We start from the raw sequence: 27,351 nt of genomic DNA on the forward strand, positions 1-27,351 counted from the left end.
ACTGCAGCAATCTGCCCAGGCTTATTCGACAGCATTGCCCAAACCTGTGCGGCGAGATTCTCAGTTCCTGAGACTAAGTATTGACGCTGGGGCAGGATTCGTGGACTTCCAAAACTGTCACTGCATCTGGACTGATTCAGCTACTGTTGAGGAGCTAGCACAAGCGCCATGTAGAACACAATCGATTTCAATGAGAAATGGTGCGGGATTCACCTGGTCCGTGATTGACACTTAAGAGGTTGAAAAGCTGCAGCCGCATATACACACTTCAGTCCCCATACGCACACACCCCAGCCAACAAGATGGCACTGGTTGCACTGGAGAGCGCCCATACCTCTGATGGGTTGGCTGGGGCCAGAGGGCGCTGGGGTGGGGGGGGGGGGTGCCCTGGATGGAGACCCATACAACCTGTGGCCCTAGGTTCACAGTGGCCAGTCAGTGGGGTGCGCAGTTGTATGGCTACCTCACAGGCTGTGGCTATGGTGTTCGTGCCCGTCCACTCCTACCACTCAACCCACCTCCTGGCTATCCCCCGCTACTCCCCCTGCCCGGCCCTGGCAGAAGCTCCCCCGGTCAGCGGCACCACAGACAGCAAACCATGGGGTGTTGGCACTTTCCGTATCCCCTCTCTCTCTCTCTCGAATTCACCCCAGTGGAGGCGGAGAATCGCGGAGGCCCTGGAGAATACCGGGTCAGCCCAACTAATGATGTGCCAACAGTATTTACCGTACATGCGTTTTGGAACGCATTGCTGCCGTTGTCGAGGCGACGGAGAATTGCGATTTGGCGTGAAACCGGTACCAATCGCGATTTTGGCATCAAAAACCGATTCTCTGCCCAATCGTGTTTCCCGATTTTGGAGTCAGCCAAAGGAGAATCCCCCCACACAGGGGATAATGGGGCTATGTCCCCATTCCCGCAAAAAGTGCTCGCGAATCACTCTGGACTTACCTGGGGAAAGTCCAGAGTGATTCTCCTATCTGGGAGGGGCTAGCAGGGCCCCGGAGTAGTCCTCACAGCTCCGGCTGCTGATACGGAGCCCTGCACCTCCGGTCGGGGGTCCGCGCATGCGCACGGCAGCGGCCTGTGTCGGCTGCTCCGTGCGACATGGCCGACCCACACCATGGAGCAACAGCAAGAAGATAGGCCCCCCCCCCCCCAGATCGCTGGAGCCCATGGATCGGTGGCCCCCTATCGATAGCCTAGCCGTCCTGGAGGTCCCTCCTGGTAAATGATTCCCCTGCCCCCCACCAGGGCGGCCGCGGACTGAGTCCACAGCCGCCACGCCAAGCGCCCGCCGGGTGGAACCATGAGAGAACCACGCCAGCGGGAACTCGCCAGCTGCACTTGGAGCATCGCCGCGGGGGCCTCTTTCAATGGCCCCCGACCGGCGCCGCGTCGACCGCATGTGCCGAATAGTGGCGATTCTCCGGGGACTTCGGTGCGCAGGCCCGGAGAGTCAAAGTCCTGGAACTCACTTCCTGACAGCACTGTGTGAATACCTTCACCACATGTTCTCAAGGGCAAGTAGGGATAGCAATAAATGCCGGCCACATCTTAAAAATGAATTATTTAAGAAAATTGTCCGTGAAGAGTTGTGTAAACAATGAGTATTCTGTTCTCTGCTATGGACTGAACCCGCACCATGCAATGGAATTGAAGGGCTTGGCAAGAGCAGTCTGATAAATAAAAGGAGTGAGAAATGTTATGAATGATGGGGAAATGAAGACAAGAGGCTAAAATTCCAGGTCTGACTGTCAGTTTCCTTTTTCCTTCCACTTAACTAACAGAAAACTCATGTAAATTGTTTCAGAATAAAACCAGTGTCAAAAATATCCTTGCAACCCTGAAATGCAGCACTGTCTATAGATCAAAACCCAGCATTTCAGTGTAAACAGGATAGACTTTCAGAGTCGGAGAGATTTAAATATAATTGTCCACAGTACTTTTTTATTGTAGTTAGTGTCAGGAAAATGATCACTTGTATTCTATCTCAGGATTGTCATTCTATTGAGTTAATAATGTTCGTGCCATAATAGTTCTCCAGGTAATAGAGTATCTCTTAGCAAAAATAATCAAAATCTGTCAGCAACCAGTCACTGATGTCTTTGAGCAGACAACTATAAATAAACCTACTTCGCATTTCCTTTTCAGCATTATATTCAGTAGTGTTCACAAGTGTTCTTTTCCATTTTCACCACATTCAAGGATTTAACTTCTGCCTGTGTGTGCTCCCCTCAAAGCAATTACCTTCATGTCCCATAAGAAACTACAGCCTGAAGATTATTTTTCCTGATATTGTGCACAAATGCTTCCCACTTTGCTGTGAAATTCTGATGTCTTGATATTTCAAACAGGTACAATAGCTTAATGTCCCATCAATGTGCTCAACAGAGCCATAATGGGCAGGACTTTCCGGCCCTTCCTGCCGGCAGGATCTTGCAGTCCCGCCGAAGGCATCCCCGCCCCCCTGGCGGGTTCCCCGGAGGCAGGACAGGCGAGCCACCCAAAATGGTGTAGACATCAGCGGGACTGAAAGATCCGGCTGGCAGCCAATCCAATGGCGAATCGTGTCCGCCGCCTGGAAAACATGGTGGGGGGTGGGGGGGGGGAGCAGAAAATCCCACCCAGCAAGTCTGCAGCGCATCGCCAACAGGTGGGATGGCGCCAGGCGGGGGGAGGGGGGGGGGGAACAAATAGGACGGGGGAGAAAACGGGGATAGGAGATGGGGGACAAAGGGGGAGCACAGGAAAGGGGGATAAGGGGGAACTGGGGGTTGGGGGAGACATAGGGAGGGGGGTAAAAATAGGACCAGAGTGAGAGCAGCTATATGGCTACAAAGGGCCGCAACCAGGGGCCCGGAGCAAAGAAGCACTGCAAGTAACCACTCAGTACGGTCTCTGGGTGAAGGTAGACCCTGGAGTACAGGATCCTACCCACGTGGCGGATGCACAATGGGCAGCCATGTTGGGTGCGCCCTAGACAAAGGGAGACTCCGGAGTGCAGGGGCAGACCCACATGGTGGACGCACTGTTGGCGGCCATGTTGGGTGCCCCCTGGACAAAGGGAAACCCTGGAGTGCAGGGACCTGACCGCATGGGGAGAGCAGTGACAGCGGCCATCTTGGACGGCCCCCTAACAAAGGGAAACTCCGGAGTGCAGGGGCGCGTCCACCAGATAAGTATGGTTAATCCCACAGGAGAGGGGGGACAGAAACCCCCCACCAGGATAGTCACCTGGAACGTTAGGGGACTCAACAGCCCAGTGAAAAGATCCAGAGTCTTCACCCACCTAAGAAACATGAAAGCCAACAGAGTCTTCCTCCAAGGGACACACATGAGAGGCAGGACCAACTGAAGGTAGGAAAGGGCTGGGTGGAACAAACCGACCATTCCTGCTATGGGACAAGGGCCAGGGGGGTGGCAAGGCGGTTACGGACCCAGGGGGATGGTACGTCATGGTCAGCGGGACCCTAGACCGGGCACCGGTAGTACTTGTTAATGTGTATGTCCCAACTGGGGCGACACAAAATTCATTAAAAAGACCATGGCGGAAATCCCCGACATAGCGACGCACCGATCATGGGGGCGGGGGGGCTTTAAATTCTCCCTCTGTGTACGCGAATAGGTGCAGGAATGTGGTGACTAGGGGCTTTTCACAGTAATTTCATTGCAGTGTTAATGTATGCCGACTTGTGACAATAAAGATTATTATTGTTATTAACTGTGTACAGGAACCACAAACAGACAGGTCAAACCCCAAAACAGGGAAGACCTCAATCATGACAAAGGAATTCGGTTATTTTATGGAGCAGATGGTGGCGGTGGATTCTTGGAGGTTCAACCACCCAGGGGAGAAAGAGTTCTCCTTCTTCTCCCCAGTGCATAACGTATATACCAGGATTGACTTCTTTGTGGTGGGAAACTCGGTGCTTCCAGGGCTGGCCAAAACGTAATACTCCGCAATCGTAATGTCCAACCACACTCCATGTTACACTGCCCTACTAGCCGTCAAGGCTTTCAGCGAAAGGTGTCACAGGCCATAGCGGAGTATACGGCGAACAACCAAATCGGATTGGTCTCACCCTCCAGGTTCTGGGAGGCGCTAAAGACTGTGATTAAAGGGGAAATTATCACATTCAAAGCACGAAGAGACAGGGCAGAAAGTACGGCTAGGCAACAGTTGGTCGACTCCATACTGGAGGCAGACCGTAAATACCCCGAGGCACCGACCGTAGAGCTCCTGGAGGAGAGGAAAAAGCTACAAATGGACTTTGACCTGCTCTCCACGAGGAAAGCAGTGTACCAACTCCTCAAGGCCCGGGGACCCTATCCGAACATGGAGACAAAGCCAGCCGCCTGCTGGCACACCAGCTGACAAAGCAGGCAGCCACTAGAGAGATCGTGCAAATTAGAGCAACAGAGGCACATTAGAAACAGTAAGAAGTCTTACAACACCAGGTTAAAGTCCAACAGGTTTGTTTCAAATCACCAGGTGAATGAAGAGGTATGTTCCAGAAACATATACATAGACAAAGTCAAAGATGCAAGACAATGCTTTCAATGCGAGCATTTGCAGGTAATTAAGTCTTTACAGATCCAGAGATAGGGGTAACCCCAGGTTAAAGAGGTGCAAATTGTCTCAAGCCAGGACAGTTGGTAGGATTTCACAACCCCAGGCCAGATGGTGGGGGATGAATGTAATGCGACATGAGTCCAAGGTCCCGGTTGAAGCCGTACCCATGTGTGCGGAACTTGGCTATAGGTTTCTGTTCGACGATTCTGCGTTGTCGCGCGTCCTGAAGGCCGCCTTGGAGAACGTTTACCCGGAGATCAGAGGCTGAATGCCTTTGACTGCTGAAGTGTTCCCCAACTGGGACTTCCGGTTGCGGCGATGCGGAGCTAAGCCGCACGTTTCGGCAGCTCCCGCGACAACGGACTTTCGGGCTCATTAGAGGAGCCCCAACGGAGCTTTTTTGATCGGATCCCGTGTGGGAAGGTGCAGTAAGGTCCCCCCTTACGATATATGGCCGAGATCAGCGGTGGAGCGGCAAGAAAAGAGGCTCTGGAGCAGCTGCAAAATCGAGGGGGAAAAAGCAAGATGGCGGAGGGCGGAGATCGAGCAGCATGGGGGCCGGACCAGCAGGAGTTCCTTAAGCGCTGTGTGGAGGAGCTTTAGAAGGAGGTGCTGGCGCCAATGCTGTTGGCGATCGAGGGGCTGAAGGAGACCCAGAAGGCCCAGGCGGTGGAGCTTCGTGAGGTGAGGGATAAAACGAATGAGAACGAGGACGAGATCCTGGGCCTGGCGGTAAGAATGGAGGCGCACGAGGCGGAGCACAGGAGGTGGGCCGAGAGAATCAAGGTCCTGGAGAACAGGTCGAGGAGGAAAAACCTCCGGATTCTGGGTCTTCCCGAAGGAGTTGAGGGAGCTGATGCCGGGGTGTATGTGAGTATGATGCTCCACTCGCTGATGGGAGCGGAGGCCCATCTGACCCCCTTGGAGTTAGAGGGGGCTCATCGGGTCCTGGCGAGGAGACCCAAGGCCGCTGAGCTGCCAAGGGCGATAGTGGCAAGGTTCCATCGCTTCACGGATAAAGAAAGTGTGCTGAGATGGGCCAAGAAGGTGCGGAGCAGTAGATGGGAGAATGCGGTGATCCGAGTCTACCAGGACTGGAGCGCGGAGGTGGCAAGGAGGAGAGCTGGCTTCAATCGGGCCAAGGCGGTGCTGCACAAAAAAAGAGTCCGGTTCGGCATGCTGCAGCCTGCGCGACTGTGGGTTACTTATCAGGACCGACACCATTATTTTGAAACGCCAGAAGAGGCTTGGACCTTTATCCAGACGGAAAAACTGGACTCGAACTGAGGGTAGGTGGCTGTGTGGGGGGAGATGTTGGTTGTAAATGGGGGCTGTAAATAGGGGCAAAGAACACTTCATGGGTGGGGCAATGGATGGGGATGTGAGTAGAGCTCTGGTTAAAATTCCTAAAAGTCCTTTTTTCTTTTCTGTAGACGAGATTATAATGATGGAGAATGTGGGCGTCGGTGCTGGAGGGAGGTGAGACTCGGGGATGAGGGAACTGGGATAATGGCTGCAAAAGGAGCTGCAACACAGGGGGCGGGTCTGGTTCAGGAAAGCGCGGGCTTTTTCCCGCGCACAAAATAGTGGGGGGGGGATGGAGGAAGGTAAGGAGGAGGAGAGACTCCCACACGGGGAGATCAACGGGGAGGCGGGGGAAGCCGGGGTCAGCAGAAGTCAGCTGACTCACGGAAGCAATATGGGGGGAGCAAAAGAGCTAGACGGGGATCGAGGGGGGGAGAGGGGGGGGTATGGGTTGCTGCTGCACTGTCCGAGGGGGGAACTGAAAATGGAAGAGATGGTCGGGCGGGGGTTCCCCGCCTGGGGGACTGGAGGGTGCGGGAGACGCGGGCACGGGACTGGCCTAAGGTAGGAGATGGGTAGTCGGGGGGGTAACCCCCAATCCGGCTGATCACGTGGAATGTGAGAGGCCTAAATGGGCCGGTTAAGAGGGCCCGAGTGTTCGCGCACTTAAAAGGACTGAAGGCAGACGTGGCCATGCTTCAGGAGACACATCTGAAGGTGGCAGATCAGGTCAGGTTAAGGAAGGTTTGGGTAGGTCAGGTGTTCTATTTGGGACTGGATGCGAAGAATAGAGGGGTGGCAATACTGGTGGGAAAGCGGGTGTCGTTCGAGGCCAAGAACATAGTAGCGGACAAGGGAGACCGATACGTGATGGTGAGTGGTAGGTTGCAGGGGACGGAGGTGGTACTGGTGAATGTATATGCCCCAAACTGGGCCGATGCTAGATTGATGAAACGGATGTTGGGGTGTATCCCAGACCAGGAAGTAGGGAGCCTGATAATGGGTGGGGATTTTAACACGGTGCTGGACCCAGCATTAGATCGTTCCAGATCTAGGACGGGGAAGAGGCCGGCTGCGGCCAAGATGCTTAGCAGGTTTATGGACCAGATGGGGGGCGTAGATCCGTGGAGATTTGCCAGGGCTTTGGCCAGAGAATTTTCTTTTTTCTCCCACGTTCATAAGGCCTACTCCCGGATAGATGTTTTTGTTATGGGCAGGGCATGAACCCGAAAGTAGAGGGAACGGAATATTCGGCCATAGCCATTTCAGACCATGCCCCGCATTGGGTGGAGCTAGAGCTGGATGAGGCGAGGGACCAACGCCCGTTGTGGAGGCTGGATGTGGGACTGCTGGCAGACGAGGAAGTGAGCGGGAGGATGCGGGGGTGTATCGAAAGGTATCTGGAGGCCAACGACAACAGGGAGGTGCAGGTGGGAGTAGTATGGGAGGCACTGAAGGTGGTGGTTAGGGGAGAGTTAATCTCCATCAGGGCTCATAGGGCAAAGAGGGAGGGCAGGGAAAGGGAGAGGTTAGTAGGGGAGATTTTAAGGGTGGATCGGAGATATGCAGAGGATCCTGATGAGGGACTACTCGGAGAGACAAAGTCTCCAGACGGGGTTGGACCTGTTGACCACAGGGAAGGCAGAGGCACAGTGGAGGAAGGGACAGGGGGCGACATATGAATATGGGGAGGGAAAAAAAAAAGTAAATAAATAAAAGAAGTGTTCCCCAACTGGAAGGGAACATTCCGGCCTGGCGATTGTCGCGCGATGTCCGTTCATCCGTTGTCGCAGCGTCTGCATGGTCTCGCCAATGTACCACGCTTCGGGACATCCTTTCCTGCAGCGTATGAGGTAGACAACGTTGGCCGAGTCGCACGAGTATGTACCGCGTACCTGGTGGGTGGTGTTCTCACGTGTAATGGTGGTACCCATGTCAATGATCTGGCACGTCTTGCAGAGATTGCCAAGGCAGGGTTGTGTGGTATTGTGGTCACTGTTCTGAAGGCTGGGTAGTTTGCTGCAAACAATGGTTTGTTTGAAGTTGCGTGGTTGTTTGAAGGCAAGTAGTGGGGGTGTGGGGATGCCCTTGGCACGATGACGTGTTGAAGGCAGCGAAGAAGATGTCGTAGTTTCTCCGCTCCGGGGAAGTACTGGGCGACGAAGGGTACTCTGTCGGTTGTGTCCCGTGTTTGTCTTCTGCAGAGGTGGGTGCGTTTTTTTGCTGTGGCGTGTTGGAACTGTCGATCGATGAATCGAGCGCCATATCCCGTTCGTACGAGGGCATCTTTCAGCGTCTGTAGATGTCTGTTATGCTCCTCCTCGTCTGAGCAGATCCTGTGTATGCGGAGGGCTTGTCCAAAGGGGATGGCTTCTTTAATGTGTTTAGGGTGGAAGTGGAGCATCGTGAGGTTATCCGTGGGTTTGAGGTAAAGCGAAGTGCTGAGGTAACCATCCTTGATGGAGATGAGTGTGTCCAAGAATGCAACTGATTTTGGAGAGTAGTGCATGGTGAATCAGATGGTTGGATGGAACTTATTGATGGCATTGTGTAGTCGTTTCAGTGATTCTTCGCCGTGGATCCAAAGGAAAAAAATGTCAGCGATGTATCTGGTGTATAACGTCGGTTGAAGGTCCTGTGTGGTGAGGAAGTCTTGTTCAAATTTGTGTATGAAGATGTTGGCATATTGAGGTGCGAAGTTGGTCCCCATCGCTGTTCCGTCTGGATATAGAACTTGTTGTCAAAGATGAAGACGTTGTGATCCAGAATGAAGCGGATGAGTTGCAGAATTGCATCTGGAGATTGGCAGTTGTCAGTGTTGAGTACTGAGGCTGTTGCAGCAATGCCGTCGTCATGGGGGATGCTGGTGTAGAGTGCTAAGATGTCCATTGTGACGAGGAATGTTCCTGGATCAACTTGTCCATGGAATGCTAGGATCCCAAAGAAGGTCCAACAGAAAACAAAGTCCAGAGGAGGGCTAGCCCACCCAAACCTACAATACTACCACAGGGCAGCGACAGCAGAACAAATAAGGGGATGGATTAAGGAGCCAGAAGCCAAGTGGGTGCACACAGAGGAGGCCTCCTGCAGGAGGACCTCGCTCCGGGCCCTCGCCATGGCGGCACTTCCATCCCCATCCAAAAAATACTCCAGCAGCCCAGTGGTGGTAGCCAACCTCCAGATCGGGAACCAATTACGGCAGCAATTCGGCCTGACCGAAATGTCTGACAAAGCCCCCATCTGCAACAACCATAGGTTCGTGCAAACGCTCACTGGCACCACCTTTAAAAGGAAGAGACTGGATGGTGGGACATTGACAGTCAAGGACCTATACACTGACGGCAGGGTCACAACACTGGACAAACTGACGGAAAGATTCCGGCTAGCTAAGGGCAACAAACTCAGATACCTGCAGCTTAAAAACTTCCTACGGAAGGAGACAAGGATGTACCAACAACCACCGCGACAGACACTACTCGAGGAAGTACTGGACACTAACATTCTAGGTAAAGGAAACTAGCGACATGTATGAACGACTGGTCGAGAGGGCCGACACTGTACTGGACGCGACGAGGAAGAAATGGGAGGAAGGCCTGGGGCTCGAAATAGGATGGCGACTCTGGAGCGAAGCATTACATAGGGTCAACTCTACCTCAACCTGCGCAAGACTCAACCTAACGCAACTAAAGGTGGTACATAGAGCCCACTTAACAAGAACCCGAATGAGCAGGTTCTTCCCGGAGGTGGAGGACAGATGTGAATGGTGCCAAGGAGGCCCGGCCAAGCACGCCAACATGTTCTGTCTTGCCCCAGACTTGCTGGGTACTGGACAGCCTTCTTCGAGGCAATGTCCAAAGTAGTGGGGTTGGGGGTGGAGCCATGCCCAAAAGTGGCGGTCTTCGGGGTATCAGACAAGCCAGATCTCTTCATGGGGAGCAGGGAGAACGCCCTTGCATTTGCCTCCCTGACTGCCCGTTGTAGAATCCTGCACGGCTGGCGGTCAGCAGCACCACCCAAAGCTGCAGACTCGCTGTCCGACCTATCAGAATTTCTTCAAATGGAGAAAATCAAATTCGCCATCCGGGAGTCGGACGATGGCTTCTTCAGAACATGGGAGCCATTCACCCAACTGTTCCGGGACCTGTTTGTGGCCAAAGAACAAACAGATAAATAATCAAATAGCCAAGAGCCAGGAAATGTAGCCAAAACATGAGAAAAGAGAAGGAAAGGAGGGAGGATCCTTGGGGATGGGGGGGGGACGAAGGGGGGGGGGGGGGGGGGGGGGGGGGGGGGGACAGTGCAGGAGAGGGTAGCCAAACACAACAGAAAAGAAAGGGGCGCTGCAGAGAGGGAGAGGAGGGGAGGGGAGGGAAGGGGGGCAGGGAAGGGGGGAAGGGGGCAGGGAGGAAGGAAGGGCAGGGGGCAAAGAATAATAGAGGGGTGCCAGAGGGGAGGAATGACGAGGGAACACAAACCGGAAGTAGAGCACGGGAAACGACAATGACCGCAACGAACACAGCAGGGCAACAGAGAGTAAGAAAGTACAGGAGTGAGTAACGACAGACGGGGCGGAGGCAAACACACAACAGCGAAAACCGACTGGGAGAAGCAAGTAACATCAAGGCGTTGCCCAGGCGCTCCACCCATCCAGTTTTGTTTTGTTTTGCTTGTGCTGTATGTATTTTCTTTATATAAAAAAATAGAAGAAGAGAAGGACCCCCCCCGCTCTTCTTTTCTGCTGTTTTTTTTTTGTAAGTGTCTGTCCGTTGCTTCTATGAATGTACACTTCCCTAGTTTTTACTTTCCTACTCCTTGTTTTTTTATTTATGTGTTTTTTTTATTTATGTAATGTTTTTGTTTTTGTTATCTCCTTTTTGGTTTCTCTTTGTGTACACCTGTCAATATACCATGTACAAAAAAAACAATAAAAATCAAAAAAAAAGAGAATCCCAGTCAGCGGGGCTCTTTGCCAGCGAGAACGGAAAATGTGGCATCCAGCCAAAACACCATTCACTTTCAGCAGCATCGGAAAATCCCAGCTGCGAATGAGGACAGAGAGTTTCGGCCATAGTTTTTGAACGTGTGAAATACTCGTATACAAACCTAGCAATTGTTTCTTGCCTGTTCCAGTTTTTACATAAACTAGTTTAATTGATATCTGGGTCGGGATTCTGCAGGAAGAATCAGCGGGGGGGGGCCAGGGGGGGCAACTCCGGCGGGAAGGAGTGGCGTGAACCACTCCGGCATCGGGCCGCCCCAAAGGTGAGGGATATTCTCCGCACCTTCAGAGGCTAGGCCGGCCCCAGAGTGGTGTGCGCCGTGTCGGCCGGTGGGGAAGGGGCTTGGCGCCACGCCAACCGGCGCCAAAGGGCCTTCGCCGGCCAGTGCGAGTTGGCGCATGTGCGGGAGCGCCAGTGTGTGCTGGCGTCATCCCAGTGCATCCGCAGAGGGCTTTGTCTCCTCATCGGCCATGGCGGACCGCTACAGCCGCCGGTGCGGAAGAATAGAGTGCCCCCACAGTACAGGCCCGCCCACGGATCGGTGGGCCCCGATCGCGGGCCAGGCCACCCTGGGGGCAACTCCCGGGGCCAGATCCCCCCGCGCCCCCCCGAGGACCCCGGAGACCTCCTGCTTCACCAGGTCCCGCTGGGGAGGGATTCACGCCACCCCCCCAGCGATTCCCCGACCCGGCGGGGGGTCGGAGAATCCCGCCCCAGGTCTCTCTAAGCTCCCCAAACACTGCTGACATTTGTTTTATTTTACCAGTTCAGCTTCAGTTTATCATTGCCGCAAGCTGCTAGGGTTTTGTTTTTTGCCTTCGTACCTTTTGGGACTGCATTCTGAGTTTGTATTTCCTTTCTTCAGAAAGCCTTTTCTAAATTGCTTGGAGTTCAGTTGATCTTCCAGGCCAATAAACAGGGTGATATTAAAATAATTAGAAAAGAAAATTGACACAAGCTGACTTTGTTCACTCAATTGGCACAGTAGTTAAGCAGACTGATCAAGTGCACACTGTATATTTGTTAGAAAATTTTACAACGGGCAGCACGGTGGCGCAGTGGGTTAGCCCTGCAGCCTCACGGCGCCGAGGTCCCAGGTTCGACCCTGGCTCTGGGTCGCTGGTTTGCACATTCTCCCCGTGTTTGCGTGGGTTTCGCCCCCACAACCCAAAAATGTGCAGGCTAGGTGGATTGGCCACGCTAAATTGCCCCTTAATTGGGTAATTGGATACTCTAAATCTATATTTTAAAAAAATTTACAACTAAGTCTTGATTTTATTAAACACTTGCTGAAACCGCAGATGGTTGTAGGGCTTTATTGTTCGGGCGCTTGATGAGAGATGGTCTTCTCTGTATCATGGGCGCGACATTTGATTGGAAATGTGCCAATTGTTTGCTGTCAAGGCTCCTATGTCCCTAAGGGCAGGAACAGTACTAGAGATGAAATAGCAGCGTAGAGCTTCAAAACCATATGAATATGCTGGACAGTGTAGTAGGCCTTGCATTGCTAATAGCAAGGGAATCAGGTAAAGGTTAGCACCAGCAATCTAACTGGAATATGTTTAAAGCTCTGCTAACAACAAATGATGTATCACTCTCTCAGCAGGGAGCACTTAATCAGCACACGGACCCATAACCCTTTCATGTCTTGTACAGATGCACTGAACACACGGAACAAGCAAGTTATATGCACCACGCTGAAAGTCCTGCAGCATCTTGTTGTGTCAGGAGATATGGTGGGCGAGGCTCTGGTGCCTTACTATCGACAGATATTACCTATCCTGAACATATTTAAAAATGTGAATGGTAAGTTGCAGCACAATGGGATCTCCCCGCTGATGTGTGTGTGTCTATGGTATGATATATGATACATGTGCACTGTGAAACATTTAGAGGTAACTTTCTTCCATTCTAAGATGATCAAACCCACACAATTGTTCATGTAAGTTTTCTGATGAACCTTCTTTCAATATATGAAATGTATCCCTCAGTGTGATTGGGAGCAATGTTGAAACTGTATTACATTAAGTTGCTTTAGTTCAATATTGCCACACTTTATGGTGGCACAGTGGTTAGCACTGCTGCCTCACTGCGCCGAGGTCCCAGGTCCTATCCCGGCTCTGGGTCACTGCCCGTGTGGAGTTTGCACATTCTCCCCGTGTTTGTCTGGGTTTCGCCCCCACGTGCCAAAGATCTGCAGGACAGGTGAATTGGCCACGTTAAATTGGCCCTTAATTGGAAAAAATGAATTGGGTACTCTAAATTTTTTTTTAAAATATTGCCACACACACTTTGATCTGCTACACGGTGTTTATTGAAACATGTAGCGCATCTCAAGGAGGCCGTTGGGCCAAGTTGCCTATGCTGTCCCCCTGAAAGAGATATCCAATGAGTAATCCACCCCACCCATGAAAACACTCCCCCATCCCCATTACAGTTCTTTTCCCCAGCTCCGCAGTTCTGCACTGTTTATTTCCTTTTGAATAATAAGGATGTAAGAAAATCCGAAAATAAGATAAAGTCATTTAACCCATCAAACCCATGTACCATGTACAACCCGTTCAAAACTGGATTCCACCCATCCCATTTAATATCCTGAGGAGTTCTTCTGAGCTCCTCCCTTCCACAGGAAATCGAGCAAATCATCTGAACCTACATTATATACATCAGGATGGTTGATTTTTATTAGAATTGTCCCATCACAGTGGTCGGCACTGCTGCCTCAGAATGCCAGGGACCCGGGTTTCATTCCTGCCTTGGGTCACTGTCTGTGCGGAGTCTGCACATTCTCCTCGTGTCTGTGTGGGTTTCCACTGGGTGCTCCGGTTCCCTCTCACAGTTCAAAGATGTGCAGGTTAGGTGATTGGCCACACTAAAATTGCCTCTTAGTGTCCAGGGATTGCAGGTTAGGTGTTTTTTTTTAGAAAATATTTTATTGAGGCATTTATAATTTTAACAATTTTACACGGCAAATTTTCAACAAAAAGAACAACACAACCATATAACCAACAAACTCCCCAAGCACAAACCCCAGCTAACATGGCTTACACAAACAGTGCCACCTTCCCTAAGCACCCCTCCGATGGTTCTCCTGTCCTTATTTGCCTCTCCGATGCCTCCCCTCCCCCCCCCCCCACTGGCAGATTAATTCTTCTCGAAGAAGGTCGATGAACGGCTGCCACGTCCGAGCAAACCCCTGCAATGACCCCATCAAGGCAAATTTAATTTTCTCACGTCTGAGAAACCCCGCCATTTCACTAACCCATACCCCCAACTTCGGGGGCTCCAAGTCCCTCCACCCTAGTAAGCTCCGATTCAGGGCCACCAGGGTGGCAAAGGCCAGGATGTGGCCTCTCTCACCCCCTGGGCTCCCGGGTCTTCAGACACACCAAAGATCGCCACCTCTGGACCCAGAACCACTCTCACTTTTAAGACCTCTGACATGATGTAAGAAAAACCCTGCCAGAAACCCCTCAGCCTTGGACATGCCCAAAACATATGGACATGGTTCGCAGGACCACCCGCACTGCGCCTGCACCTATCCTCCACCTCCTCAAAGAACCTGCTCATCCGGGCCACCGTCACGTGCGCCGTGTGGACCACCTTGAATTGTATCAGGCTGAGCCTGGCGCACGATGAGGATGCATTAACTCTCCTCAGGGCCTCCTCCCATAACCCGGCCTTCAACTCCCCACCCAGCTCTTTTTCCCACCTTCTTTTCACCTCCCCTATCGGAGCTCCCTCCCACTCCACCAGCTCCTTATAGATCTCTGAGACCTTCCCCTCCCCTACTCCTGTTCTTGACACCACCTTATCCTGGAGTCCCTGGGGTGGTAGGTGTGGGAAGGTCGAAACCTGTCTCCGCACAAAATCTTTCACCTGTAGATACCGGAACCCATTCCCCCCGGCAACTCAAACTCCTCCTCCAGCTCCTCCAAACTCAGGAAACCCTCATCAATAAATAGATCCCCAAATCTCTTGATACCCGCCCGCTGCCACCATCGAAACCCCCCCGTCCAGCGCCCCCAGAGCGAACCGATAGTTATCACATATTGGTACCCACACCAACCCTCCCTCTAACCCCATATGCTGCCTCCACCGTCCCCAACCCCTCAGGGCTGCCACTACAACACGGCTGGTTTAGTACCTGGCCGGCGAGAATGACAGATGTGTCATTAACAGTGCTCCCAAACTAGTGTCCTTACATAAGGCCGCCTCCACCCACTCCCATACCGATCCCTCCCCCACCTCCTGACCATCACAATATTTACTGCCCAGTAGTAGTTATACCCCCCCCCCCCCCCCCCCCCCCCCGGCCCCCCGCCACGCCCTCGCTCCAGCAGCACCTTTTTTACAACGTCTTATCCACCACGGAAAAATCCATTCGGGAGTACACTTTGTGCTGGGAGTAAAACGAAAATTCTTTCGCCCTCAGCCTTGTTTTGTTATGCTCTTGATGTAGCATAAGCTGCTTCCTTGATGTGCACTCTGACAAAGGAAGGTTCAGACTTGGAGATAGCTTTAACACGTTTATTAAACTATTAACAATTCTCCAACTTGGATTCGACGCTACTGTTAATCCTGCTATAGCGACTCAGACTGACAAACCAGTCTGCTACAATCCACATGGTGGGTATGATGTTGAATCAACCCTGTGTCTGTACTCACTGAGTGTCTCCACTGGAAAGAGACTGAGCATGTGCGATGTGTCCTTTTATATGGGTTGGTGTAATGCCCTCCTGTGGTAGTGTCACCTCTGTGTGTATCTTGAATGCCCATTGGTCGTGTCCTATCTTACTGACCTATTGGTTGACTGCCTGTGTGTCATGTCTCTGGTGTTCCATCTAGTGTCTAGCTAGGTGAGGTGTATGTACATTAACCCTTTGTGTACTTACAGTGATGTATATCACCACAAGCCTCTCAAATCTCCATGGATCCTCCCACCCACAAAGTGCTCCATGAACCCCCAAAGCTCCTTGGCTCCAGCTGACACCCTCCCTGACCTCAAACTCGACCGGTCCAATCTCAGATCCAGGACCATATTAAAGTCCCTTCCCCCATAATCAGCCGATGAGCACCACCATCGCCCTCGGCGGCTCGTTCCCCTGCGGCTTCCTCATTAGCGCCCTGTGCGCTCGATCCACCTCCAACGGTCGTGCAAACGCACCCTCTCCAAGCAGCTTCTCCAGCGTCCTCCCCACATATGCACCAGCACCAGCTCCTTCACTTCCCTCTGGGAAGCCCACGATCCTTATATTCTGGCTGCATGACCGGTTCTCTAGGTCTTCGACCTTCTCCTGGAGCCGCCTCTGCTGGTCCCACATCAGCCCCATCTCCGCTGCCATCGAGGGGAACTGCTCCTCAGGTTCCCCTGCCACCTCCTCCATCTTCTGGATCGCCTGACCCTGGGCCGCCAGCTTCGTTTCCATGCGGTCGACCACCGCCTTAATCGAATCCACCGCCCGGGCCAGGTCCTCTAGACTCTCCTTCCGTTGCTGGATGAACTTCTCATTTAAGAATCCTACCAGCTGGTCCGTTGAACACTGAGCCGGCAGGGCCGCTCCCTGGCCCTCCGTCATCTCTACGTGCGTCGCAGGCGCCGCACCAGCTCTAAAAAAGTGATTCCCTCTTTTTCAACCAGTCCTGGCCCTCAACTCCATACACCAGTGGGTCAATCTCTTCCACTCACTCGCCTGCACTATTATTCCACCTCACTTGAGCCCGTTAACCGGGGAAGATGTCCGAAAAAACCACCACGGGCGGGAGCCAACAAATGTTCGCCACCGGAAAGGTTCGGTGGGGTTGCGGGAATAAGGCGGGGGGAGTGGGCCTGGATAGGATGCTCTTTCAGAGGGTCAGTGCAGACTCGATGGGCCAAATGGCCTCCTTCTGCACTGTAGTGATTGTATGGTTCTATAGTTCCATCATTTTAATTATGCAGGATTAATGCTCTGAGTGACACTGTGAAGCTCATTTTATTTTATATTTTAAAATAAAATTAGAGTACCCAATTCATTTTTTCCAATTAAGGGGCAGTTTAGTGTGGCCAATCCACCTACCCTGCACATCTTTGGGTTGTGGGGCCGAAACCCACGCAAACACGGGGAGAATGTGCAAACTCCACACGGAGAGTGACCCAGTGCTGGGATTGAACCTGGGACCTCGGTGCCGTGAGGCTGCAAGACTAACTCACTGCGCCACCATGCTGCCTTAAAATAAGGGGCAATTTAACGTGATCAATCCACCTATCCTGCACATTTTTGGGCTGTGGGGGTGAAACCCTCGCAGTCACGGGGAGAATTGTACAAACTCCACACAGACGGTGATCCGGGGCCGGGATCAAACCCGGGTCCTCGGTGCCGTGAGGCAGCAGTGCTAACCACTGTGCCGCCTCGTGAAGCTCATTTTAAATGGGTTATGAAGGTACGAGCCAACAGCATTGCACATTTCGAATGAGCTTCTGTCCACCGACATCTCCCAGAATGGCAGCCTTACTTTATGCCAGTCCTGCTGTCACATGCTGAACTCCACAATCAAAGCACGCCTCAGAGTTAATCATTCCCTGAATTTCTGAGTGCTGTCTTGGTTTTGAGATTTCTCACTGACTTTGATGGCCACGAGGAGCTTTGTAGACCAATTACCCAGCTTTTATGGAAACCATAGATGATTAAGTGGAAACTTTCTTTTGAATGTGTGTGTTTGAAATACAGCAAGACCAGAATCACCTTCAACTTGACGTAGCTGTCCAACTTGATCCAGTTTGAATCTCCTGAAGGAAAGTGACTGCAGTGAGTTCAAAGTTGACTGCTACATCAATAGAAAAAAAAGTAATCTCATACACAGTAGTTACATGATACGGTTGAATAGTGACCGTAAATTATTTCCATTTTGTCGTCTTTCTAAAAGGACATTAAGCCAAGTCTGCCCTCTCAGGTGAATATGAAAGATCCCACAGCTCCATTCTGAAGAAGGAGGAGATGTCCTGGTCAATATTTACCCCCAATCCTAACAAAAGCAGATGACCTGGTCATTATCACATTGTTTGCCAATGCCCAAATTTATCGTCTGTGTTTCCTACATAACGACAGTGACCAAACTTCAAAAGCACTTCATTGGCTGTAAAACACTCTGGAACCTCCAGAGATCATAAAAGGCATCATGACAATGCATGTTTTTCTTTTTTCAGATTCAGCTCTATCCCGGTATACATCCCATTAATTAGCTAAGATACCTGTGCAGCCCTTTCAAAGAATTATTGGCTTGGGTATAAAGTTTGTGTTTGATGGATTCATTTTTACTAGAAAAAGGTGGTGTGATTTTGAATGAATGCTTTGGTCAATTCAAGTAACTGCTCTGGAGAATTATTTTGCATCATTTTAGATTGTGTATAATATATGTGCATCGTATACTTGAAAGGAACTGTGGATACCACAAAGCTAGGTACATCTGGTTACAATCGCCTGTGTATCAGAAATTTTACAGTAGATTGGCATTGCTGGATCACATCGAGTGCACAGTGAATGATGAATGCTGGGAATTATGTTAAAATTACTGAGTTGCAGAGAACAGGAAGGCTCCGGGTATTAGCAGTATGATGGCTAACCTCCTTTACTTCCTCCTTTCTTCCCAGCTCTCTGGGCTCTTCTCTCTCCTTTTCTCTCTCCCTTTCTCTCTGTCGCAAAATACATCTCCAGCTTTGTTCTCTGCTCTTCTTCACTTCTTACAGATGTGGTGTGGCATGGTGGTACAGTGGTTGGCACTGCTGCGTCACAGTGCCAGGGACCTGAGTTCGATACCAGCCTTGGGTGGAGTTTACACTTTCTCCCCCTGTCCACGTGGGTTTCCTCCGGGTACTATGGTTTCCTCCCACTGTCCAAAGATGTGCAGGTTAGATGGGTTGGCCTTAGTGTCCAGGGATGTGCAGGTTAGGTGGGGTTACGAGGATAGGGCAGGAAAGTGGACCTAGGTAGGCTGCTCTTTCAGTGAGTCAGTGCAGATCTGATGGGCCAAATGGCTTCCTCCAGCACGGGAGGAATTCTATGGTTTCTATAGTTCTAAGAGGGGCTGATTGTGATGAGGATGATTAGGGTAAATGAACTGGGATGATTTTTGAACAGGTCTATACAGTGGCACTGGTGTAATACCAACGCCAGGGTAAGTATCTCTACATTTGTCCTCCCCAATAGGATAGCAGCACAAGTACAAATGGTCCATTCAAACTATACCTTTTTATTGTCGGAACATGATCTGTTTTTTATTGTCGATTTGTTAGCAGCATTCCCTGGTCGCAGGCGGCATCAAAGATGTACCAGGCAATCTCCCTCAGAGATGAGCAGATGGGAGAGCAAATGTGGTTATAAACAGGTCACGTTCTTCAGTTGCAGTCCTTATCAATTTTCACTAATTTTGGGATTCAAAATCTATTACCAAACAGCTTGTATTGAACTTTACCTGACTTATCAGCCCTTGTGGCTTTCCCATGATTTGGTGTTTTGCTTGTGCATTTGGTAAGATTTGGTGTGTCGCACACTTCAACCACACACTCTTGTCCTAGTAAAATTTCTGCATTCCTGAGGTTGCAAGATAAGCAGTTTTAATAAAAGCAGAGCCTTAATCGGTTTGTGAAGCTACGAGCATTCCCAAGATGGTTCTGACCAGCAATCTTAACCCTAAAATACACAATGTTCCAAAAACCCACATGCAGAAGTATAGTTGGAGCTTTCCATCAATGTGAATTGCTCCCCATAAAACATGTATGATTTTGTACCAACCAAAATTTCCCTTCATAAAGAGATGGGGTATTTGGAAATTTATAAAAATGAATCTTTTGAGAAAGAGAATAAACTTGGCTAAGTTAGAAATTGAATCTATTCATTGTTCCAACAATAACAACAGATTTCTCAAATTCATTACGGCATTGGAAATCTTTCAAATATTCAAAATCTCAAAGGGATTTCAGGCAAAAGCAATAAGTTTTCATCATTCTATTTTGCTTCATTTCATTTTTGGTTTGCACAGGACATTCGAAGCAATGTTGGGGTTATTTGGTCTGACACCAAATCACCAACATACCACATGCCATGATAGCTAAAAACCTACCCTGGGCAACGGCAGCAAACAATATTGAATCAGTGATCTGTTGTACACACCCACTTGATACCTGGTTCCATTATCATAGATTATCATAGAATTTACAGTGCAGAAGGAGGCCATTCGGCCCATCGAGTCTGCACCGGCTCTTGGAAAGAGCACCCCGCCCAAGGTCAACACCTCCACCCAACACTAAGGGCCTCCTTAGAATCATAAGAAAAGGAAGAGGGAATTTAGTACTTCTGGTCTGCTCTGTTATTCAATCGCTGCTGCTCTGTGACCTAACTCCACATATCCTGGCCAGAACATTCCCGCCATTCATGCTGAGGGTTTCCCGGTAGCAAGGGGTGCATTGAAAGTGGAAACCCCATTGTCAATGGCAGAACCAGAAGATCCCACCGCCAGCCAATGACAGGCCGCCTCCACCGCGGCGGGCTGCAGGGAAATTCCCGCCCCTGCCTTTGCCCCATATCCCTTAATACTTTGGTTAACAAAAATATCAATCTCGACTTCCGGTTGCGGTGATGCACTGCTAAGCCGCACGTTTCGGCAGCTCCCGTTCTAACGAACCTTTGGGCTCTTATCGGGAGCCCCAGCGGAATTTTTTTTTCGACCTAACCCAGCGTGGGGTGACGAAGGAAGGAGTCCCCCCCGGGTGTGTATGGAAAGGAGCGGCGGTGGTGGCCAGATTGCAAAGGATCCTTTGGAGCAGCGGCAGAGAAGAGAAGGGAGAAGCAAGATGGCGGCAGATGGAGCCCAGATGGTATGGGGCCCGGACCAGCAGGAGTTTCTCCGACGATGTGTGGAGGAGCTTACGAAAGAGGTGCTGGCGCCGATGCTACTGGCAATCGAGGGACTGAAGGAAACACAAAAGACCCGGGCGATGGAGCTCTGTAGAGTGAAGGCAAAGGCAGCCGAGAATGAAGATGAGATACAGGGCCTGGTGGTAAAAACGGAGACATACGAGGCACTACACAAGAGGTGCATAGAAAGGCTGGAAGCCCTGGAGAACAGCTCGAGGAGGAAAAACCTACGGATTCTAGGTCTCCCCGAAGGAGCAGAGGGAGCTGATGTTGGGGCTTATGTGAGCACGATGCTCCACACACTAATGGGAGCTGAGGCCCCAACGGGCCCCCTGGAAGTGGAGGGAGCGTACCGGGTCCTCGTGAGAAGACCAAAGGCAGGTGAAACACCAAGAGCAATAGTGGTGAAGTTCCATCGCTACAGGGACAGAGAGATGGTCCTGAGCTGGGCCAAGAAGGCACGGAGTAGCAAATGGGAGAATGCGGTGGTACGGGTGTATCAGGACTGGAGTGCGGAGGTGGCGAGAAGGAGGGCGAGCTTTAACAGGGCCAAGGCAGTGCTCCATAGGAAGAAAATAAAATTTGGGATGCTGCAGCCGGCGCGATTGTGGGTCACGCATCAAGGCAAGCACCACTACTTCGAGACGGCGGATGAGGCATGGACATTCATCAAGAAGAGAAACTGGACTAGATTTGAGAGTTTGATGTTTGGAGAGAAGCAGCGAGGTGGTGATACAGGAATGTAAAGTGGGGAAAGAGGAGGGCTATTGTACAGCAATGTTCGACGGGGAATTTTTCTTCCCCCGATGGGGGGGACACGAAGAAATGTGGGCGCCAGTGGAAAAAGGGACAGGGAAGGGGAATGAGGGAACTGCGCCATAGGGGGCGGGGCCGAGAGGAAAGCGCGGGTATTTTCCCGCGCTGTGGAAATTATAGCGGGAAAACGGGCGCAGGAAAGAAGGGAGCCCCACACGCAGGGAGGTCAAAGAGTGAACAGGGGAAGCCGAGGTCAGCCAGAGTTAGCTGACTTCCGGAAGCAATATGGGGGGAGTAACCAAGCTAGAGGGGGATCTAGCGGGGGGGTTGGGGGGGGATTAACTGGGTTGCTGCTGCTGAGGGCTAGGGGGAGCTGGTAAGAGATGAGGTGACCGTGGCGGGAAGGCGCTGCCTGGGGGACGGACGGGTACGCGGGACCTGGATGGGGAGATGGCCTAAAAAAGGGGATGGCTGGTCGACGAGGGGGGGGGGGGGTGAATGTCCCCCCAATCCGGCTGATCACGTGGAATGTGAGAGGCTTAAATGGGCCGATTAAGTGGGCACGGGTGTTTGCGCACTTAAAGAGACTGAAGGCGGACGTAGTCATGCTCCAGGAGACGCACCTGAAGGTGGCGGATCAGGTTAGATTAAGAAAAGGATGGGTGGGACAGGTATTCCACTCAGGGTTGGACGCGAAAAACAGAGGGGTGGCAATATTGGTGGGGAAACGTGTATCATTCGAGGCTAAGAATATAGTGGTGGACAGTGGGGGCAGATATGTGATGGCGAGTGGCAGACTGCAGGGAGAGGCGGTTGTGCTGGTGAATGTCTATGCCCCGAACTGGGATGACGCGGGATTCATGAAGCGAATGCTGAGACGTATCCCGGACCTGGAGGTGGGAAGCTTGGTAATGGGGGGGGGATTTTAACACAGTGCTGGATCCAGGGCTAGACCGGTCCAGATCCAGGACCGGGAGAAGGCCGGCAGCGGCCAAGGTGCTTAAGGGATTTATGGAACAAATGGGGGGAGTGGATCCGTGGAGATTCACCAGGCCGATGGCTAAAGAGTTCTCTTTCTTCTCCCACGTCCATAAGGTATACTCCCGGATAGACTTTTTCATTTTGGGAAGGGCACTGATCCCGAAAGTGGCAGGAACGGAGTACTCGGCCATAGCCGTTTCAGACCACGCCCCGCATTGGGTGGATTTGGAACTAGGAGAGGAAAGGGAGCAGCGCCCACTCTGGCGACTAGATATGGGACTACTGGCGGACGAGGGGGTCTGCGGAAGGGTGAGGGGGTGTATTGAGCGATACCTGGAGGTCAACGACGATGGGGAGGTTCAGGTGGGGGTAGTATGGGAAGCGCTGAAGGCAGTGGTTAGAGGAGAGCTGATCTCCATCAGAGCCCACAAGGGGAAACAAGAGGGCAAAGAAAGAGAGAGATTAGTGGGGGAAATTTTGAGGGTGGATAAAAAATATGCGGAGGCCCCAGACGAAGGGCTATACAGAGAAAGACGAAGACTACAGACGGAGTTTGACCTGCTGACCACGGGAAAGGCAGAGGCACAGTGGAGGAAGGCACAGGGGATGCAATATGAGTATGGGGAAAAGGCGAGCCGGCAGTTGGCCCACCAACTTCGGAAGAGGATGGCGGCGAGAGAGATCGGGGGAGTTAGGGACGAAACGGGAAATATGGAGCAGAGAGCAGGGAAAGTGAACGAGGTGTTCAAGACCTTTTATGAGAGGCTATATAAGTCCCAACCCCCGGGGGGAAAAGAAGGAATGTTACACTTTCTGGACCAGCTAAGGTTCCCGAAGGTGAAGGGGCAGGAGGTGGCAGGTCTGGGGGCGCCAATCGAGGTGGATGAGGTGATTAAAGGACTGGGAAACATGCAGGCAGGGAAGGCCCCGGGACCAGACGGGTTTCCGGTGGAATTCTACAGGAAGTATATGGATCTGTTGGCCCCGCTTTTGGCGAGAACCTTTAATGAGGCTAAGGAAAGGGGGATGCTACCCCCGACAATGTCGGAGGCGACGATATCGCGAATCCTGAAACGAGATAAAGACCCGCTGCAATGCGGGTCATGCAGGCCTATCTCACTCCTAAATGTAGATGCCAAACTGCTGGCAAAAGTGATGGCGACAAGGATAGAGGATTGCGTCCCAGGGGTGGTGCATGACGACCAGACAGGGTTTGTAAAGCGGAGACAACTGAATGTTAATGTACGAAGGTTGCTGGGGGTGATGATGACGCCCCCACCGGAGGGGGAGGCAGAGATAGTGGTGGCGATGGATGCAGAGAAGGCATTCAATAGGGTGGAGTGGGACTATCTGTGGGAGGTGCTGAAGAGGTTTGGGTTCGGTGAGGGGTTTATTAGATGGGTCAGACTCTTATATGGGGCCCCGGTGGCAAGCGTAGTCACAAACCGGCAAAGATCGGGGTATTTTCGGCTACATAGGGGTACAAGACAAGGGTGTCCCCTGTCCCCTTTACTGTTCGCGTTGGTAATTGAACCACTGGCCATAGCGCTGAGGGGTTCTAAGAAGTGGAGCGGGGTGCTTAGAGGGGGAGAGGAGCACCGAGTGTCGCTCTACGCAGATGATCTACTACTATACGTTGCGGACCCGGTAGAGGGGATGCCAGAAGTAATGCAGATACTTAGGGAGTTTGGAGAGTTCTCGGGATACAAACTAAATATGGGGAAGAGCGAGCTTTTTGTAATGCACCCCGGGGAACAGGGAAGGGGGATAGATGCTCTGCCGCTGAGGAGAGTGGAAAGAAACTTCCGATACCTGGGGATCCAGGTGGCCAGGAACTGGGGAACCCTGCATAGACTTAATCTGACGCGACTGGTGGAGGAGATGGAGGAGGACTTTAAGAGGTGGGATAAGGTGCCGCTATCGCTGGTGGGCAGAGTGCAGGCAGTTAAAATGGTGGTCCACCCGAGGTTTCTTTTCGTGTTTCAGTGCCTCCCCATTCTGATCACAAAGGCCTTTTTTAAAAAAAATAGACAGGAGCATTACGAGCTTTGTGTGGGCAGGAAAGACCCTGAGAGTAAAGAGGGGGTTCCTGCAGCGTAGTAGGGATAGAGGGGGACTGGCGCTGCCGAGTTGGAGCGACTACTGCTGGGCCACTAATGAGTCGATGGTCTGTAAGTGGATGAGGGAGGAAGAGGGAGCAGCATGGAAGAAGCTGGAGATGGCGTCCTGTAAGGGAATGAGCCTAAAAGCGCTGGTGACGGCGCCGCTGCCGTTCTCCCCGAAAAGATACACCACAAACCCAGTGGTGGTGGCAACCTTGAGGATCTGGGGGCAGTGGAGGCGACACAGGGGAGTGACGGGTGCCTCGGTGTGGTCCCCGATAAGGAATAACCACAGGTTTGTCCCAGGGAGGATGGATGGGGGTTCCAGTGTTGGCAACGAGCAGGAATTAGGAAGCTGAGGGACCTGTTTATAGACGGGACGTTTGCAAGTCTGGGAGCGCTAGAAGAAAAATATAAGTTGCCCCCGGGGAACGCCTTCCGGTATATGCAAGCGAGGGCATTTGCGAGGCAACAGGTGAGGGAATTTCCGCAGCTCCCGACGCAGGGGATCCAAGATAGAGTGATTTCTGGGGTATGGGTCGGAGAGGGCAAAGTATCCGAAATATACCGGGAGATGAGGGACGAGGGGGCGATGATAGAGGAGCTGAAGGGAAAATGGGAAGAAGAGCTGGGGGAAGAGATTGAGGAGGGGCTATGGGCTGGTGCCCTAAGTAGGGTAAATTCCTGTCCTCGTGTGCCAGGCTCAGCCTGATTCAATTTAAGGTTCTACATAGAGCACATATGACGGGAGCAAGACTGAGCAGGTTCTTCGGGGTGGAGGACAGGTGTGGGAGGTGCTCGGGAAGCTCGGCAAACCACACACACATGTTCTGGTCGTGTCCGGCACTGCATGAGTTCTGCGGTGGCGTGGCAAGGGTAATTTCAAACGTGGTGAAGGTCCGGGTCAAGCCAGGCTGGGGGTTAGCTATATTTGGGGTTGCGGAAGAGCCGGGAGTGCAGGAGGCGAAAGAGGCCGATATTTTGGCCTTTGCGTCCCTAGTAGCCCGGCGTAGGATTCTACTCATGTGGAAGGAAGCGAAACCCCCAGGCATGGAGGCCTGGATAAGCGACATGGCAGGGTTCATAAGATTGGAACGAATAAAATTTGCGTTGAGAGGATCGGCTCAGGGGTTCTCCAGGCGGTGGCAACCGTTCCTTGACTATCTCACGGAACGATAATGAAAAGGTAGAAATGACAGCAGCAGCAACCCAGGGGGGAGGGGGTGGGGGGGGGGAGGGGGGGGAGCACTATTTTGTGTTTTTGCTATTTGTATTTTCTTTTTTTTTCTTTTAGTTGTTGTTGTTAGTTCACTATATTATTTAAATAATGTTATTTACCAGTTAATGATATGATCCCTTGTTGAGTTGTAAAAACGGAAAATTTTTTGTTTGAAAAATTTTAATAAAATATATATTTTTTTAAAATATATCAATCTCAGTTTTAAAATCACCAACTGACCTCACATCAATTGCCATTTGAGGAAGGGAGCTCCAAACTTCAAGTGAAGAAATGTTTTCTCATTTTAACCCGGAAAGGTCTAGTTCCAAAATCTTTTGACGATGCCCCCCAAGTCTTAAACGTCCCAATTATTGGAAACAGTTTTTACCCTCTCTGTTCCCCTTAATATAGAATATAGAACATACAGTGCAGAAGGAGGCCACCCGGCCCATCGAGTCTGCACCAACCCACTTAAGCCCTCACTTCCACCCTATCCCTGCAACCCAACACCCACCCCCCACCCCCCCCCCCCCTCAACCCTTTTGGACACTAAGGGCAATTTAGCATAGTATCTTGAAAACTTTGATCAAATCACCCCTTACCCTCCTAAAAGCGAGGGAATGTAGCCCATAGTTGTATAATCTCTCCTCGTAATTTAACTCTTGGAATCCCGATATCATTCTGATAAATCTACAATGCACTCCCTCCCATGCCTATATACCTACCTAAGTGTGGTGCCCAGAACTATTCGCACTACTCGAGGTATGGTTTAACCAGGGTCTGAATTCTAGTCCTCTAGATTTAAAAGCAGGAATTCTATCAGCCTTTTTGATCATTTTCCAGATCTGTTCATGACATCATAATGATCTTTGGGATCGCCACTATATCTGGCTTTTTCCATTGACTTCCATCAAACTGAATGAGCCTATAATGGGCTGCACAGTTGTTAGCACTGCTGCCTCACAGCGCCAAGGACCCGGGTTCGATTGGGTGACTGCCCGTGTGGAGTTTACACATTCTCCCCATGTCTGCGTGCTTTTCTTCTGGGGTGCCCGGTTTTCTCCCACAGTCCAAAGATGTGTATGTTAGGTGGATTGACCATGCTAAATTGCCCTTGGTGTCCGAAGGTTAGGTGGGGCTACGGGAACGGGGTGGGGACATGGGCCTAGGTAGGGTGCTCTTTCAGACGGACGGTGCGACTCGATGGGTTGAATGGCCTCCTTCTGTCACTGTAAGGCTTCTATGACTCTATGACTTTCCCTCTATTAAGTTTCGGGCTAAATAATCCTGATGCTGCAAACTTTGAATTACTTAGTTTGAGTCTAATCTTGGTTGCTGTTTGAGTTGGGCTAGTCCATATTAGCAAGCTGCACTAACACGTTCCCATATCGCTGGGTGAGGAGCCACATTGGCTATGAATCCTTGGAACCAGCAATGAATGAAGACATCTCCACACGTGTGCCCTCAGTTGGACTGCAATGGGTTGCTATATTTGGCCTCAGTATCTCTTAGCTACTGA

At 51.4% G+C, this 27,351-nt stretch overlaps 1 protein-coding gene across 2 annotated transcripts in view; it reads left to right on the forward strand.

The window, feature by feature from the left end:
- Positions 1 to 27,351, forward strand: part of pacrg (PARK2 co-regulated) — a 502,671-nt gene that overhangs the window by 371,314 nt on the left and 104,006 nt on the right. For both annotated transcript variants that reach the window (XM_072500922.1, XM_072500921.1), the window contains one exon: positions 12,538 to 12,687. In XM_072500922.1, the coding sequence (XP_072357023.1) occupies positions 12,538 to 12,687 (150 nt within the window). The remainder of the gene's footprint in view (positions 1 to 12,537; positions 12,688 to 27,351) is intronic.

The sequence above is a fragment of the Scyliorhinus torazame genome, chromosome 1 (assembly GCF_047496885.1).
Source record: "Scyliorhinus torazame isolate Kashiwa2021f chromosome 1, sScyTor2.1, whole genome shotgun sequence".
In the NCBI taxonomy this organism is placed as follows: Eukaryota; Metazoa; Chordata; class Chondrichthyes; order Carcharhiniformes; family Scyliorhinidae; genus Scyliorhinus; species Scyliorhinus torazame.